This window comes from Lathamus discolor, chromosome 3 (genome assembly GCF_037157495.1).
Source record: "Lathamus discolor isolate bLatDis1 chromosome 3, bLatDis1.hap1, whole genome shotgun sequence".
NCBI lineage: Eukaryota > Metazoa > Chordata > Aves > Psittaciformes > Psittacidae > Lathamus > Lathamus discolor.
In genome coordinates this window covers 140,989,204-141,003,573 of record NC_088886.1, presented here as the reverse complement: position 1 = coordinate 141,003,573, position 14,370 = coordinate 140,989,204, and the positions used below count along the sequence as shown (strand labels likewise).

The 14,370-nt window shown below is 51.9% G+C and overlaps 1 protein-coding gene across 1 annotated transcript; it reads right to left on the bottom strand.

Annotated features, from left to right (window-relative positions):
- On the bottom strand, nucleotides 1-10,240 carry DUSP5 (dual specificity phosphatase 5). Its single transcript, XM_065672219.1, has 4 exons — nucleotides 9,706-10,240; nucleotides 5,265-5,407; nucleotides 3,685-3,904; nucleotides 1-1,625 (listed from the first exon to the last, which is right to left on the bottom strand). The coding sequence occupies exons 1-4, from the start codon at nucleotides 10,097-10,099 to the stop codon at nucleotides 1,225-1,227; spliced, it is 1,158 nt and encodes a 385-aa protein (XP_065528291.1). The 5' UTR covers nucleotides 10,100-10,240; the 3' UTR covers nucleotides 1-1,224.
- Nucleotides 10,241-14,370: the final 4,130 nt, after the last annotated feature.

Genomic DNA, 14,370 nt, shown 5'->3' with positions numbered 1-14,370 from the left:
TTTCTTTTCCTGGCATTTTTTTCTTTCCTTTATTAGTCTTTACACTCCATAAAAACCCATTGCAGGTTTTCGTTCACATTCATGAGATCTCCTGGAAATTATTGCCATTTCCCATACAGATTACATATTACAAAAAATAAAAAGGTCAACAGACAAAGAGAGACGCTCATTCTGAACTCCCTGCAGACACAGAAGTCAAAGAGAGAGAAACCAGTTTTCACAGACAAAGGCTGGCTAGAAGGTGACCACACACACACACTAAAAAGCCACATAACACTGAACAAGACCACTTGACCACACACGATACAAGTCAGGAACACATGGGAACGGATGGAGAAAGAATTGGCTTGGAGCTTGTCAGGTTTTTTTGGTGTAAAATCCAGCAGTTACAGTGTTATCTGATGGGAAGTAACTGGAACAGAGGATTTGAGACATTCAAGTATTCTAGGGCTGTTCTTAAATAACAGATGGGAGGATAATAGCTCAGCAGGGTAGCCTGATAGCTTCTGTTAAGTCCCCTGCCTTACTTAAAAGCACATCCAGTACAAAGGCAAATGCAGAAGTACAGGAAATGCAACACCTGAATGGATCCATGGTCTAGTTTGGCATCCAGTTACACTATGGTCAATACCTGACACTTCAGAGGCTGGAGCCGGACAGGGGATTTTCACCTGGCTGTGCAGCCCTGTCCTGGGAAAGCAGCTCCCTCTCACCACCCCAGCCCTTTGCTCCCTGAAACATGACACAGGAGAGGGGAGGAGGAAAGCGGGAGGTAAAGCAGAACAAATATTCACTCCCACCACCCCTGCGGATGCAAAGGTCGTGCTTTTCACTTTGCTTTCCTTCCTGCTGCTGCTGTTTATTGCTTGAAATGTTAAATAAGGGTCTTTTAAAAAACAAGAAGGGAAGGAGGTGGGAACTGAGAACATACTAAATGGGTTTCTCATTGCTCCCGAGGAATCTGGGAATACAGTAGTGGGTGCACACTCTGGATAAAAACCTAAAAAAGCACTTTCTTGTTTTAAAAAAAAGGGCCATAAAAGTTCAGAGAACCTGCCACACTTGTGTCCCACAGTCACAGCACATGGGAAGTATGACCCATGACAACCACTCTGTCTCAGCTCAAGTCAATGAGGTTTCTCTATTGCACGTTCATGAAATGTTCTTGCTGGGGGTCACAGTTCGGATCAGAGAACAGCACCAGCTCCGGTCTCCCAGGGTGTTTCAGCAGGATGAAGATGCTGTCATCGGGCTGAGTTTCAGCTGGTGAACAGGAGAGTGGATGGGCACAGAACTCAACACTGAGGTAGGAAAGGCGAAACAGGAGCCTTCAAAGTCTTTGCCTAAGGTCAGTTCTTCTGCAAAGAAAGACGCAGCTTCTCTTTTGCACGAGGTGACTGGGGGGCTGGGGGTGGAAGACAAGATCTCTGACTCATACTGTAGCAACTGGCCCATGAAACCAAAGTTTGGTGAGATCAGGCTCCGGCGCTGCTTGATGTAATCAAAGGCTTCCTCCAAACGGAGCTTCTTTGTCTTCATGAGATATGCCATGCAGATGGTGGGAGAGCGCGAAATCCCTGCTTCGCAGTGCACCAGGATCTTGCCCCCCATTCGTCTGACATAATCTAGGGGAAAAAAAGGTGTTGCAGACATCAGTTGTCACTGGGGATGCAGAGGACACTGACATGCACCCAGCACTGAAGGTACAGCCAGTCCACCAGCAAAGAGGGGCTTGTTCCTTCACTGAGTACTAAGGGTAACATGGAGATTAAAAGAGAAGAGGGACAAGACCCAGAGATGGAGCTGAGCTGCACATGGCTCTTGGTTTCAGAATCTGTGCATCCTGATTTGGTTCTTTCTGTATTTTTTAGGAAATTGCTTCCATTTCTCCTTCCCACATTCCTATTTCTTTTTTGGAACAACTGACTTTGCAGAGCGTTGCAAGATAGAGATCAGGTATCTGGGCAACGCTTACGTTTGCTGTACCCTCACTTCGCTGCCTGCAGCTCAAAGTGCTGACCCAAGCCCAGACCATCAGGTCTTTCAGATGCTGCAGGGCTGCCTTCCTCTCATCAGCTTTGCTAGAAAAACAGGACTTTTAAGTCCAAACCTAACTCCCTGTTTGGCTGGTTAGCAGCACATGGCAGTACCAAGTGCTGAGCCCTTGGTGGGTGCCCTTGGGTGGAGAGTCTGAGCTCACTCCCTGGGGCCTCACCACAAAGCACACAAGGGCTGGTAGGCAGTTACTAATTACAGCCTGGTTAAAGGATGCTTGGACTTAAGTCAGGATATAAAAGGCTTATGCAAAGCACCCATTTTACACAACAGGAGCCACTGTGGTTACTCACACAACACAATGATTGTTATTAGATTAAAGAGAATGTGCTTAAAATAAAACCTTTCCACACAAAAAATAGAGTTCGAAAATAGACATTCTGTGCTCTATTGCCTTGAGCAATATGTTCGGGCTCCAATTTATGGATAACTGAGCTGAGTGTAGCACTCAGTGGAATAACGCAGAGCTGAGCAAGTTATCATTTGCCTGTCTTCAATTGTCTGCCTGGGGACTGGTGCCACCACAACCGGTTATATTTAACTACCACACAAAATAAGGAAGACATGGACTTGAGTCATCTGCAGCATTGACACCACATGCCCAGATTTAAAAGAAAGTGAAAACTAAGGTCATCCTCAACCTGGGAAGTTTCCAATTGACTCAATTATCAGGAGGGGTTGGGGATGGGACTGAAGAATGCCATCAATTATCCTTTCCCTGAAAGGTATGAAAAGTCCCTTACCAAGAAGGGAAAGTTTTTGCAGTTCTGCCTGCACTGCTGAAGGACTGAACTCAGCTGAGCAATGAGCGCAGTGAGCCTGTAACTGGGGGTTTATTCTATGTCTCTCTTGAATGTTCCTGGAGAGCAATAGCAACAATTTCACCACCACCCTGGTTCCAGCTGCTCCACCCCACTAAACCACCTTGTAACAAGGAGCCTCTCCCTTTTGCTACCTGGCAGGGCTGGTGTGCCCTCACCTCCCCAGCCTTATACAGGGAGATTTGAAAGGGATGGCCCGGAGTTTTCTAAAGGCATCTTCATTGCTTTTCATCCAGGTATTTAAGGGTGGGATACTGGTATAACAAAATGAGCAATGGAAAGAGCTCTGTGACAAGGGGAGATACTGGATTTCTAAGACACTGGCTTTAGGATATCTCAGCAGAGGACTGTAATAAGCTGTCTGCTTCACCTGACTTTTATAGGGTCTGGTATGCAAGGCCAAGGAAGCAATATGGTTTTCTTCCTTTACAAAAAATCAATAGACTTTGGTGTTATTCAACCATACTTCTTTGCTCCTTGTCATGCTGAAGTTACACCTACGCTTGCTTTGAAAATGAATCTAAGCAGCTACGTGCCTCATCTGCCTGATGGCAGTCAAGAGGAGGCATTTCCTCTCCTGAGCCTCCCAGCCTGGGAAGGACAAAGACCTTGCTCTGAATGTCCCTCTTCCTTCCTTCTTCATAGAAATCCCTCTACCAGGAGAAATGCTTGGGAAGGAGGAAGCATAAACTTTTGCTGGAAATCTGGGAACATGCACAAAATTATGTGTCCTTCCCACCAACATGTCTTTTAAAATAAATGACTTTAAAATACATGAAGGTCTGGAAATGTGTTCATTTGGACCTACCAATGAAGTCAATGGCTTCCTGGAAGTGTGAGCTGATGTCTGCTGTGTGACTGTCCTCTACTGGGATCCATTTGTAGCAATATTGGTCTTTGAAGGACTCTGAGCTTTTCCTGGAGACGTTGAGCAGGGCCGTGATGTGCAGGTTGGCGAGAAACTCGCACTTGGAAGCGTGATAGGCACTACCAAGGTAGAGAAAAGGCAGGATTTCGACCGGACCACCCTGGAAAAGAAGGAGTAGAAACATGTAATTCCTTTCCAAGAGTATTTAAGTCCTGATACCCTGCGTGGGTGCCCGCTCCCTCTCCCACTGGTGCGTTTGAACCCCGGTGCTGCCGGCCAGCAAATCACTGCGATGGCAAAGCCCACGCAGCAAGAAGGTTCTCATTTTCCTATCCACATCTGTGAAGCACAAAGTCACATCCAGCCCACTCACGTGCAGGATGTTTCTGGCTTTCTTTAAAGTGTTGCCCCTCAGGATGCAACCAAAGCGCTTTCAGATGTGAGAGGTCCATTCCCTCTGAGGCTTTACCAAAACACAGGCGAGGTGGGGAGCCACCTCCGAGCAGGGAGGAAAAGGAGGACAGAGGAAGAGGCTGCTCTAACTCAGCCCAGAGCTCAGCCCTTCCACTTAAACCTCCAAAGCTGAAGTAAAGCAATTAAAATTGGAGCTCCCCATCCCCTCACACCTCCCTGGAGAGCAGCACCCACTGCGTCACCCGCCCCAAGATGTCATCTCGGTTCCTCCTTCCTCAGCGCAAGCAAAGGCTGGGTGATGAGACTGTGCAAGAAACAAAACCAGCCATCGCCTGACACCAGGGTTCTGAGATCACAGGTAACTTTCCATGATGCACAAGCGCTGCTGCCAGCTCCCAGCTGTGAGAAACCAGCTTTCCACCCCCACAGCTGCCCCCACTGCAGGTTCCACACACCAGGGACAGGCAGGAGCCACACAGGGCGGAAGGATGGAGCCTGTGGTGGGAGATGCAGGGGGGCATCACCGGGGGCTCCCCCCAAGCGCCAGGAAACACACGCCCCAGCGGAAGCAGCCTGACCGCAGGGTGACATCTCGGAGCACACGTATTCCCTGGGCTGGGCCAGCATGCAGTGACTTCCCCTGTGGAAACCCCACTTCCCCTGCCTAAGAAAGTGGGGTTTCAGAAGTGGCCCCACAGTCATGGCCACCTCCACCAGGCTCAGATTCCTCCTGGGCTCTCAGAGGAGGTTCAAGCAATGCATACTACTTTGCCTGCTGGAAGACGATGCTCCTGGCAGCCTCTCCTCATTTTAAGTCTCCTGGGGAGGCATGAGCTGCTGCCAGGCTGTGTGATAGATGGGACACAAGTACAGTTTTGGGGCTGGACAGGGTGTTTTTACTCCTTCTATTGCCTAATTTTGAAACCAGGCAGAGGCAATGCTGATCAGGACTTATTCAACACATGGGCTGTCAGCCTGGACTGTGACAACTTATTGACAGCCCACACCAGCACAAGGGCCACCGGCACCCTGCCAGCCTCCAGAGCCCAGAGGTAGGGGGGAGAAGACCCAAGCGGAATATCATCCACCGCAGCCATGACACATACCTGGTCATAAACAGGTTTGTGGTTGGTGCTCTGCTTCTCACAGTGGCTGGCAAGGTTTCTCTCTGCCTCAGTCCTCTCCAGGGAAATGAGTTTTCCATCCACACAGCACTCAGGATATTGAGAGTTAAAGGTTTCATACCCCCCTAGGGAAAAAAAAGGGAAAAAGAAAAAGGAAGATATGAATGTTTGTGCTTGCAAAACCTGGTTTAATTAACTAGAGGAGAAATGAGGCTCCATTGGTTGCAATGCAGTGTGATAGTACTGCACAGCGATGGGCCCCGGGGGGTTAATGAGGGATAGTGCTCCCCTGGGAAATGCCTTTGTTTAAAAGGCTTCAGGCACCCAAAGTAAAACCTCTGTTACTGCTGACAATTATTAACTTGCCAAAAGCTGGTGGATCCAGATTAAAACTGTTAGTGAATGTAATTCTGTCGAATCTATCAACCATTAACTCCAGTACAGCAGGGACTAAACTCCCTCCCACAGGTTTTATGTAAGAGCAGTATTCCCAGTGTTTGAGATGGAGATTTCTGCGCTCAGGACTCATCTTCTCTAAATCTGTCATTGCTATTTACAGTGTGACAGCATGAAAAATATTTTACTTGCATTTCTGAACGGACATAAGCACAAGAGGGGGATGCTTGCAACTGTGTCATTAATCACCACAATGCACGAGACAGCGAGGTAATGAAGACAGTCCCACTGAAACCAATCTATTAAATAACAGCTATAAAACTTAATGAAATCCTGTGACAGCACTTGACAACTGAATAGCCCCACATGAGCTATTCTGCATGGTTAAGGACTGCATTCATTTCATTCAGTGCACTGCTAATGAAAAGGAATTAATCCTGTTATTACATTGTTACTCAAAGTTTGTCGTCAGCTAAATCACCCTGTTTCCAGGCTGGGAATATGCTGCACGGAAACACAGGATCTCTAAAATGAATGTGAATAAGCCAGGTAGCAGAAGCAGCCTGGAAACGTCAGTGGCGTGCCACATGTCTGCCACCTGTGCTCTTTCAGAACTGAAATGAATTGCGAAAGCTCTTGAACAGCCAGATTCAATAATCCTCCAGAGCAGGGCCCTCAAGTAAACACGGCTCAGAAAGCAAAACCCCAATGTGATTCATTCACCTGCAACTGTTTCACCCTGATAAGCAGGGTCAGTGCGGGTGCCCTGGTGCGAGGAAAGGTTATGAAACAAAGGAAGCACTGAAGATCTGAGCAGCCGCAGGGCCCCTACCACAGGCTGCCTGGTACCTTGACATTTCAGCCCCGTAACACCACTGTGTCATTGGCTTGCAATGTTTGAGCAGATGTGTGCTCGAATTCATGACGTGCTGCCATCGCCCACTCAGCCCTGCCTTGGGGTCCTCGTGTTGCAAGAGGCCGGCACGTTCCAAAGCCCACTGAAGGTGATGAAAGTGTTTTCCATGACGGAGGGCTGGAGGGTGACTTGGCAGTGAGTTGGCACCTGCACCTTTCCTCCTACTCCCCAGCCACAAGCAGTCAGCTTGCCCCAGAGCTCACAGCGGGTCAAGCAGCCAAGGGACCATGGAGACCATAAGGGGTGTTTGTGTGTGTGATGAAGTGATATCCACGACAACTGGGTCGATAAAATGATATCCCTAACAACTTGCAGTGTGAAAAGCCAGCCAGCACAGGCAGCTCTCCACACTCCTCCGCTTCCCTGATCTCCAACTGCCCTTCACGGGGAAGACTTTTAAATCCTCTTGTTTTGCATAGCTGACCTTATCTCCTCCCTGGCCCCCAACCACTGCCATTGCATAGGAAAAATATGCTTATATAAATAGCCGTTGACTCCCTGTGTTGTTGTTTTTACTCTTGAACGAACACAGAAATCCACCCCAGCCAAATCAGCGTGTGTGTTCGAACAGACATACATGGCTCATGTCTCTGGGGCAGCAAACACATGCAGCTGGTGAATGGTTAATTACAAGCCTTGAGGATCAGGATATTTGCAGGCCATTCTTACAGTGAGTCATCTCCTCATCCCATCCTCCAGCAATCTCCTCTTCCCCCTCCCCACTCAACCTGGCTTTCCGGAGGTCATTTCTGCAAGTACTAGATGGCTCATCACAGGGAGCTGGGCTGCGCTTCGGTTTTAATCAATAGATAATAGAATCCTTGTCAGCACCAAGGGAAGAGTCCTTATTTTATCTTGCTGCATGATCTTCCTTCCACCACACAACCAGTGCTGTGCTGGGGCTGAAGCTCACCCAGAATGAAACTGCACCTACACAGATGAAAGATATGACATGCCCACCCCCTGAAAGGAAGAAAGTAAGGGATGAAATAGGGCTTACTGTGCCATTTGGCCTACTTGCCTACACTAGCTGCCCCCTGCCTGGGGCCATGCTTGTGGGGGAAATCTGCTTGTATCATAGAATCATTGAACAGTTTGGGTTGGAAAAGACCTTAAAAAACATCCAGTTCCAACCCCCTGCCATGGGCAGGGACACCCTCCACTAGACCAGGTTGCTCCAAGCCCCATCCAAGCTGGCCAAGGTGAGACCACCTTAGCCCTTAAGTAACCAACACCTCCTCCCCGCTCTCCCACGTTTACGGAGAGCGGGAATACAAAGGGAGCCTCAAGGAGGTTTTATTTTCCTGATGGTTTTACAGCCTGTTATTTGCGAAGTTGGTGTTACAGACTCTCAGAAGACCCTTTATTCTGATCAGTGCCCACTGCTTCAGGGTGATTTATATCCCCTCTGCACAAAGACCTTCCCCCAGACCACAACAGCTTCCTGGGGGTCGGTGGTCCTGGTGAATCACCAGTGCTGCCTGCTGAGTCAGGCTGCATCAGACCTGAAACAGAGCTGTGGACTTCATGGGCCTGATCCTGACACCCAGAGCACTTCCAGCAAAGGGGAACAGCATCAGGAAAAGGACAAAACTTTCCCATCCATGAAGGGGGAACGTTTTCAAGATAAGACACTTTGCAATACACAAAAGGCACAAAGTAGAGCCTACACCAAACCCCCACCCCGGATAAACTGCCCACAGCCACAGTCAGTACTTCAAAGCGTGGGGCTGGTCCTTAAGGAGAGGACGATCTCGTACCTACATGACCAAGCTGGGAGTCAGTAGAGCTTAATTCAGCCCCTGGTTTGCCACAGACTCCCCGGTGTGACCCTGGAAGTGTTTTTTCATTTTTGGTTTAATGAGGTCCCTAAGGGTTTGACTGCCCCAGCACAGTGCAAGTATCCCTGCCTTGCAGCAGTACAACTGGTGCTTTGGGGGGGGACCGGGGCAGGGCGGAGGGGACCGAACAGAGACAAGCGAGGGTGTCCCTCCTCATGGCATCTGGCAGTACCAGGCTGGAGGTGCCTTCTCCCCGGCGGGGATGTACTCGGGGCAGTGCTAGTTATAGGAGACCAAACTGAGCACATCAGGGCAAGAACTGGCATGACGAAATGCTTAATAAAGGTGAATGAACCCAGGCGAGTGAGGACACAGGAGCAGAGTTAATTCAAGAAACATCGCCTGGTTTTCTCCTCCATTTGCAGCCTCGGGATATGGCAAGGAGGGGGGGGGGGTATGAACTCCGGCTTCGGCGTGGTTCCCTCCGGGGAACCCCGCAGACCCGGGTGTGCGGTGACAGGGGCGGGCTCCGAGCACTGCCCAGCTGCGGGGGGAAGCACGGGGCGGGGAGGGGGCAAGAACAACAGAGAGGGCAAAGGGACAAAGGCGCTGCCTGGAGAAGCGGAGGGAAGGCAGGGGTGGGAGAACAGGGGAAGGGCGGACTGAGATTTCTTTTATCGCTTTATTGTCCCCGGGTTACACGGAAGGAAAACAAAGAACCGCAATCAAAGGGCTGTAATACACGTGAGGAGGTATTTCTGTCCCCCGACAAACCCCGGAGTCTGGGCTATGGGCTTCCCCTGCCAGCCTCGGTATGCTCGATGGAGAGACAGAGCTCTCGGGTGGAGGAGCAGGGAACGATCCCCGGGGTTCCGGCGACCAACACGAGCCGCCCCGTGCCACCGGGCGGACAGCGAAAAGCGGCAGCTTCGGGTCTCCTTTTCCTCATGGGGCTGATTTTATTTTCCACGCAGCCCCGATCCCTCTCGCCCACATCTCCCTTTGATAATCCCCAACTTTTGCTCTTCTTCCCTAATATTCTTTGCTTCCCATCAGCTTATTAAACGCGCGGCGGGGGTGAGCGGAAAGGCATGTCGGCTCAGCCCGCGGAGTCTATCCGGGATTTATGACCAGTGGGTGGAAAAGAAACGAAATCCCGGCGTTACCTCCCTGCCCTCCACCAACAACCACGTTAATCGTGGGGGGGGGGGGTGGTGGCGGAGAAGGGACGGGACCACCGCGGGGCCGCTGCCAGCCAGAGGGGCTCTGGGGATCGATCCACACCGCCCTCCTAAACTCCTACCCTCCCGTTCCCCGCTGCCCCTCTCACCTTTCAGGAAGCAAATCCTGGCCCCAGCCTCGGGCAGGCTGGAGAGCAGGGCGTTGAGGACGATCTGTGCCGTGCTGTCCTTTTTCAGCTTCTGCCAGTGCCCTGTGCCCTGGTCCAGCACCACCACGGCCGCCAGCCTAGCGGTCCCCGCCGCCCCTTCGCCGCCCAGCAGCAGCCGGGACCGGGCCGTCTCGTCGGGCACCACAAAGTGGAGCGGCACGGCCCCGCCGCGGGCGCGCCGCATCACCACGGAGTTGAGGTTGACGTTGAGCGACCCGCGGAGGCAGGAGGCCGAGTAGGACAGGTAGGGCCGGCAGTCCAGCACCAGGCAGCGGGAGGGCTCCTTCCGCAGGAGCTTCCTCAGCTGCCGGCAGTCGAGGGACGTGACTTTCATACCGGCCGCGGGGCAGGAGCAGGGAGAGCGGCTGGGGAGTCCCGGTGCTAGCGCGGGAGCGCGGCGATAGGACGGGAGGGACGGAGGGACCGCGGCTCAGCGCCGAGCCCGGGCAGGGAATCCCGGCCTCAGCCACCGGGCATTTATATGAATGGGAGGCCGGGCCTTGACGACACTGCCCATATAAGGGGAGTGACGCGCCCGCTTGCCAAATATGGGCATCCCCCGCCCCGCGCCGCCCGGCTGCACCGCCCCCTGGCGGGGATCCCCTCCCTCCAGCGGTGCGCGGCGGGGGCCGCGGGCGCGCAGGCAGCGTTAGTCAGGCTGGAGGCAAAGGAAGCTGAAAAACGCCGCAAAAATTCTCCAGTCATCGGCGCCAGGCTCATCCCGGCATCACCCCTGCCCCGGGAGCGGGGAGGGAGGAGCGGCAGGGCTGCAGCAGGGCTCCCACAGCAGCTTGCAAAGGGGGGTTTCAGCGCCCCTTGCTCCCCCTTCTCTGTGCGTGTTCTCACCCTCAGCGAAGGCTGAGCACAGCGATGAGCGTGGACTGCCCGGGGAATACCCTCGGGGATGTGGTTATCTGGCAGCAAAGGGGGAAATGAGGAGCAGCAGCTTGGGGCGAAGCAAGATGTGCCATTTCTGCAGAATGAATGGACGCTTGGAGAGCGGGTCAGGGGTGGGGGACACCTGCAATGGGAAAATTGCTTGCATGGCTGTTTGGGGGGGGGGGGGTGTCTTATGTGTCTTTCCTTTTTGTGGGCTTTGAAGCTGTGAGGCTGTGCCTCATGGACCTGCAGGACATACATGACAGACCTCTGCCTGTGCCTGCATCCAGAAGTCACGACACTAAGACGCACAGGAATTAGGAAATTGGGCACTTGCCTTTTCCTTGTAGATAAGTCTTGCAAAGCGACCAAAAAGAGAACTGGAAATTCCTGGAAGAAGTCGGGCAAAAGGATGAGCTCCAGCTCACCGCAGCCCCAGAGATTACAGTGGAGCTGTCTAAGAGCAAGGCGTCATTTACTCTGATGGTGCCCTGAAAGTATGTTCACCTCAACAGGAGGCAGGAAGTGCCATCGCTGCCTCAGATTGCCTGCAGCTGAAACAGAGAAGCATGAAAGAGGCTGAGTGCGGAGGAAAAGGTTCAGGCTGATTAAAAGAATAGCAACTACAGGTTTCGAAGCACCTTCTCCTCCTCTTCCTCTTTCAAACCGCCCCCCAGCTGGCTCCTTCTAACCTGACCCCCCTTTTCCCCTCCTCTGAGTCACTCAGGGTACGAGGTGGAACAAGAATAGAAGCAGCTTGTGGGTAGGGGCAGATGTTCACGGAGCGCCTTAGCGTGGGTGCTTCACCTGGCCACTGCCGTCACGCAAAGCAGCTCCTTCCCTGCTCCTGCAGCCACCCCGGACATGGCCAGAGCCGCATGGCTGGGTTGGGTGTCCCCATGTGCCAGTGTGGTTCCTGACAGAACCAGATCCCCACCATGAGAAGCCACGGCCACAGCCGCGCTGAAAACCTTCGCATCATCCCATGGGCAGGCTGATTCCTCCCTATACTTTTCACCAGGAGGGCAGTCTGGCAGGGGCACAGTGACTGATCCCACTCCCAGGAAACCTCCTGAACACAACCTGCCTTTCCTGCCTCCCAGCCTCAGGAGCTGCTGCTTCCTCCCTGGGGGCTCGCCCCCCCCCCCCCCCCCAGTAACAGCCCAGCTGGAGAACTGGTCCCAGTGCGGCACAGGGAGGGGAAGAGGGGCTGCGGGCAGGCGCTAGCGTGCTCCTCCCTCCCGGGAGGAAGCGGGGGGCCAGTGGAGTCACACGAGAGCATCATTTCCTCTCAGGAAACCCAAGTGAAATGTGGAGGGGTGGGGAAGAGAGCTTCCCCCCCCCCCCCCCCCCCCACACACTCCTGGCTGAAGTGAAGGGGGCAGATCACACCACCCCAGCAAATAACCTCTACGGGGAATACCTGAAGTTTGGCCTGTCCTGGGCAGGGTGAACATGACCAGATCTGACCTGCAGCTGACCTTCCTGCTTTTACACACCTAATGCCGAGCATCCAAACAACTGCCTTTCAGTAGATTACAGCTCTGCTTTTGTTTCTTAATGGAGTGAGTCATGGCCACCTTTTTATTAGAAGAAAATAACGAGGCTAACAACAGCAGTACTAATGCTTCCTCACTGCAGGGTGCTGGACACGCAGAGTGTCCCTGACTTCTCTGCCCACCAGCGAAATGACTCGGCTGTACTTGGAAATAGATGAGCAATCGGGGCTGATGCTGTCAGGGCTGTGGGATGGACAGGGATACTTTTTCCCTGCTGAAGCTGCTCCTTCTTTTGCCAGGTGCTCCCAGCCAGAAGGGAGAAAGGGGCTCGATTCCTGTAAGCAGAGGTGGCTGAGTAACTTAAACCACCCTCTGCTCTAGGTAGGAAACTCCCCTCCTCCCTGCAGCACTTTATATCATTCCCACTTCGGGTCTGCTGCATCTTTCTGCTCCTCCTCCCGCTTCCCCTTGATAATCTCCCAGGCTCTTTCGTCCTTTGTCTTGGACTTTTATCGGGGCTTTCAGATCAACTGGTCCTTTCCTTTTCTTCCAGGCTGTATTTCCCCTAACCCAGCTCATTCTTCCCTTCTCCCCTCCCCACCTCCTCTGAGCTCTTTGTTTCTGCATGTTCACAAGTGCTATGAAGGGAAACCCTCACTGCAGCTGGGGAGGAGGGGCTCCAGGTCCTGGGGTTACAACTGAACCCCCACCCCAGGTAAAAGCTCCCAGGGGAGCAGCCAGCAGGCATGGCTCTAGGGCAAGATGCTGCCTTTTGGAGAGAATACAACTCAAAAGCAGCTTTTAAAAGGGTCTTAGGTGACTAAATGAATGGGAAATGTGTTTCCTGGGGAGGAAGAGTCAGGATCAGCTGAGTTTCTAGGGCTCAGTTTGCCTGAGCTGAGACAAGGGATGCCCTGTGCTGGGGGCTACAAGTGTGCTTGTCTCCTCAAAGAGTTAACCCCAAGACCAAAGGTGAGAGAAAGCCAGTGAGCAATTTTATTGCTGGAAAGGGGGCTGAGGGGGAGGCAGATCAGGGGTCACACAGGAGATCCATAAATGCTGTGGGATCCTAGTCTGGGGCCGGAGCTGTATCATATATCCCTGCTGGGGCACAATCCTGAGCCCCCATCCTCCAGTCGGTTGTGAAATGCAAGGAATGCCTCAGAGGAGCAAAGCACAGCCCAAGACAGCAGAGAAGATGGGTTGGCATTTCTTTAATGTTATTAAGTTTTCCATAACATCAGTTTCTAATTTTGGAGTGGCTGATGTCGAAATGCTTACAGCACAAGCAGTGAGATGAGGTCGTGCCGGTAAATGGAGAGCTGGGAGACAGGTAAGCTTATACCCTGAGCTAAGGACAGCTGAGCAGTGGCAATAGGGGATTGTCAAGCTGAGAGAGACCTCATCCGTGTCATGACTTGGTCACTTTAGACAAAGTCTGAAGACCAGACCAGATCATGAACATCAGATTTCTCTCAGTCTCAGCAGAAAACCCCATTGCCAAAAGCTGATTCTAGAGGGTGTAAAGCACTCTCATACACAGACTCTGTGTCATGGCAACCACCCCCCTCACTTTATGGCCCCATAGATATGATGTTAAGCTGGAATCTTTCTTCTTACCCCAGAAAGCTAATAAATAGATCAGTAACTGCTTGGGCATTTACAATAAAAAGAGGGTTCATGCAGTTTTCACTTTAAATCTACATTCTGTAACAAATCCATAATCATAAGCGACTATTCCCAAAGAATTAGGGAAAATGCATGCCACAGCCTACACAGTTATGGAGAACCAAACAAATTCCTATTTATTGTGGCCCAGGTGCCTCTCAGACGTGGTTTATATTCCCAGCCCTGCTGCCGTAAACCAGAAGTCAGCTAAACGGTGCCTTGGTTTGAATAGGAGCTGCCTGCGCTCAGCGCTTCTGAAAATCAGGCTGAAAGGGAATCTCAGGCTTACGTCTGATTCTTACCTGACTCATACCTATGTGACTCCACTGACTGCTGCAAGCTGCTGTCAACAGCTGCTGTCAGGAGTGAAAGAGGAATAAACTGAACCTCCTGTCTCCTTTTAGAAGCCACTGTTCTTTCTGTTCCACCAGCTGATGACTTGTTCCCACGTCCAGATGGACAGTCAGTCTGTAAAACAGGGATTACAGCTATCTGCACAACCAAGTTTCAATTTCTCCACTCGCCTGACGTGGCTCAGAGCATCATGAGCCATATTGAT

Bases quoted from the DNA above. Each gene is read 5' to 3' on its own strand.
- DUSP5 (XM_065672219.1), bottom strand. From the start codon at position 10,099: ATGAAAGTCACGTCCCTCGACTGCCGGCAGCTGAGGAAGCTCCTGCGG. The intron at 5,408-9,705 runs GTGAGAGGGGCA...TTTTTTCCCTAG, and splicing joins CAGGATTTGCTTCCTGAAAG to GGGGGTATGAAACCTTTAAC. The intron at 3,905-5,264 runs GTATGTGTCATG...CTTCTTTTCCAG, and splicing joins ACAAACCTGTTTATGACCAG to GGTGGTCCGGTCGAAATCCT.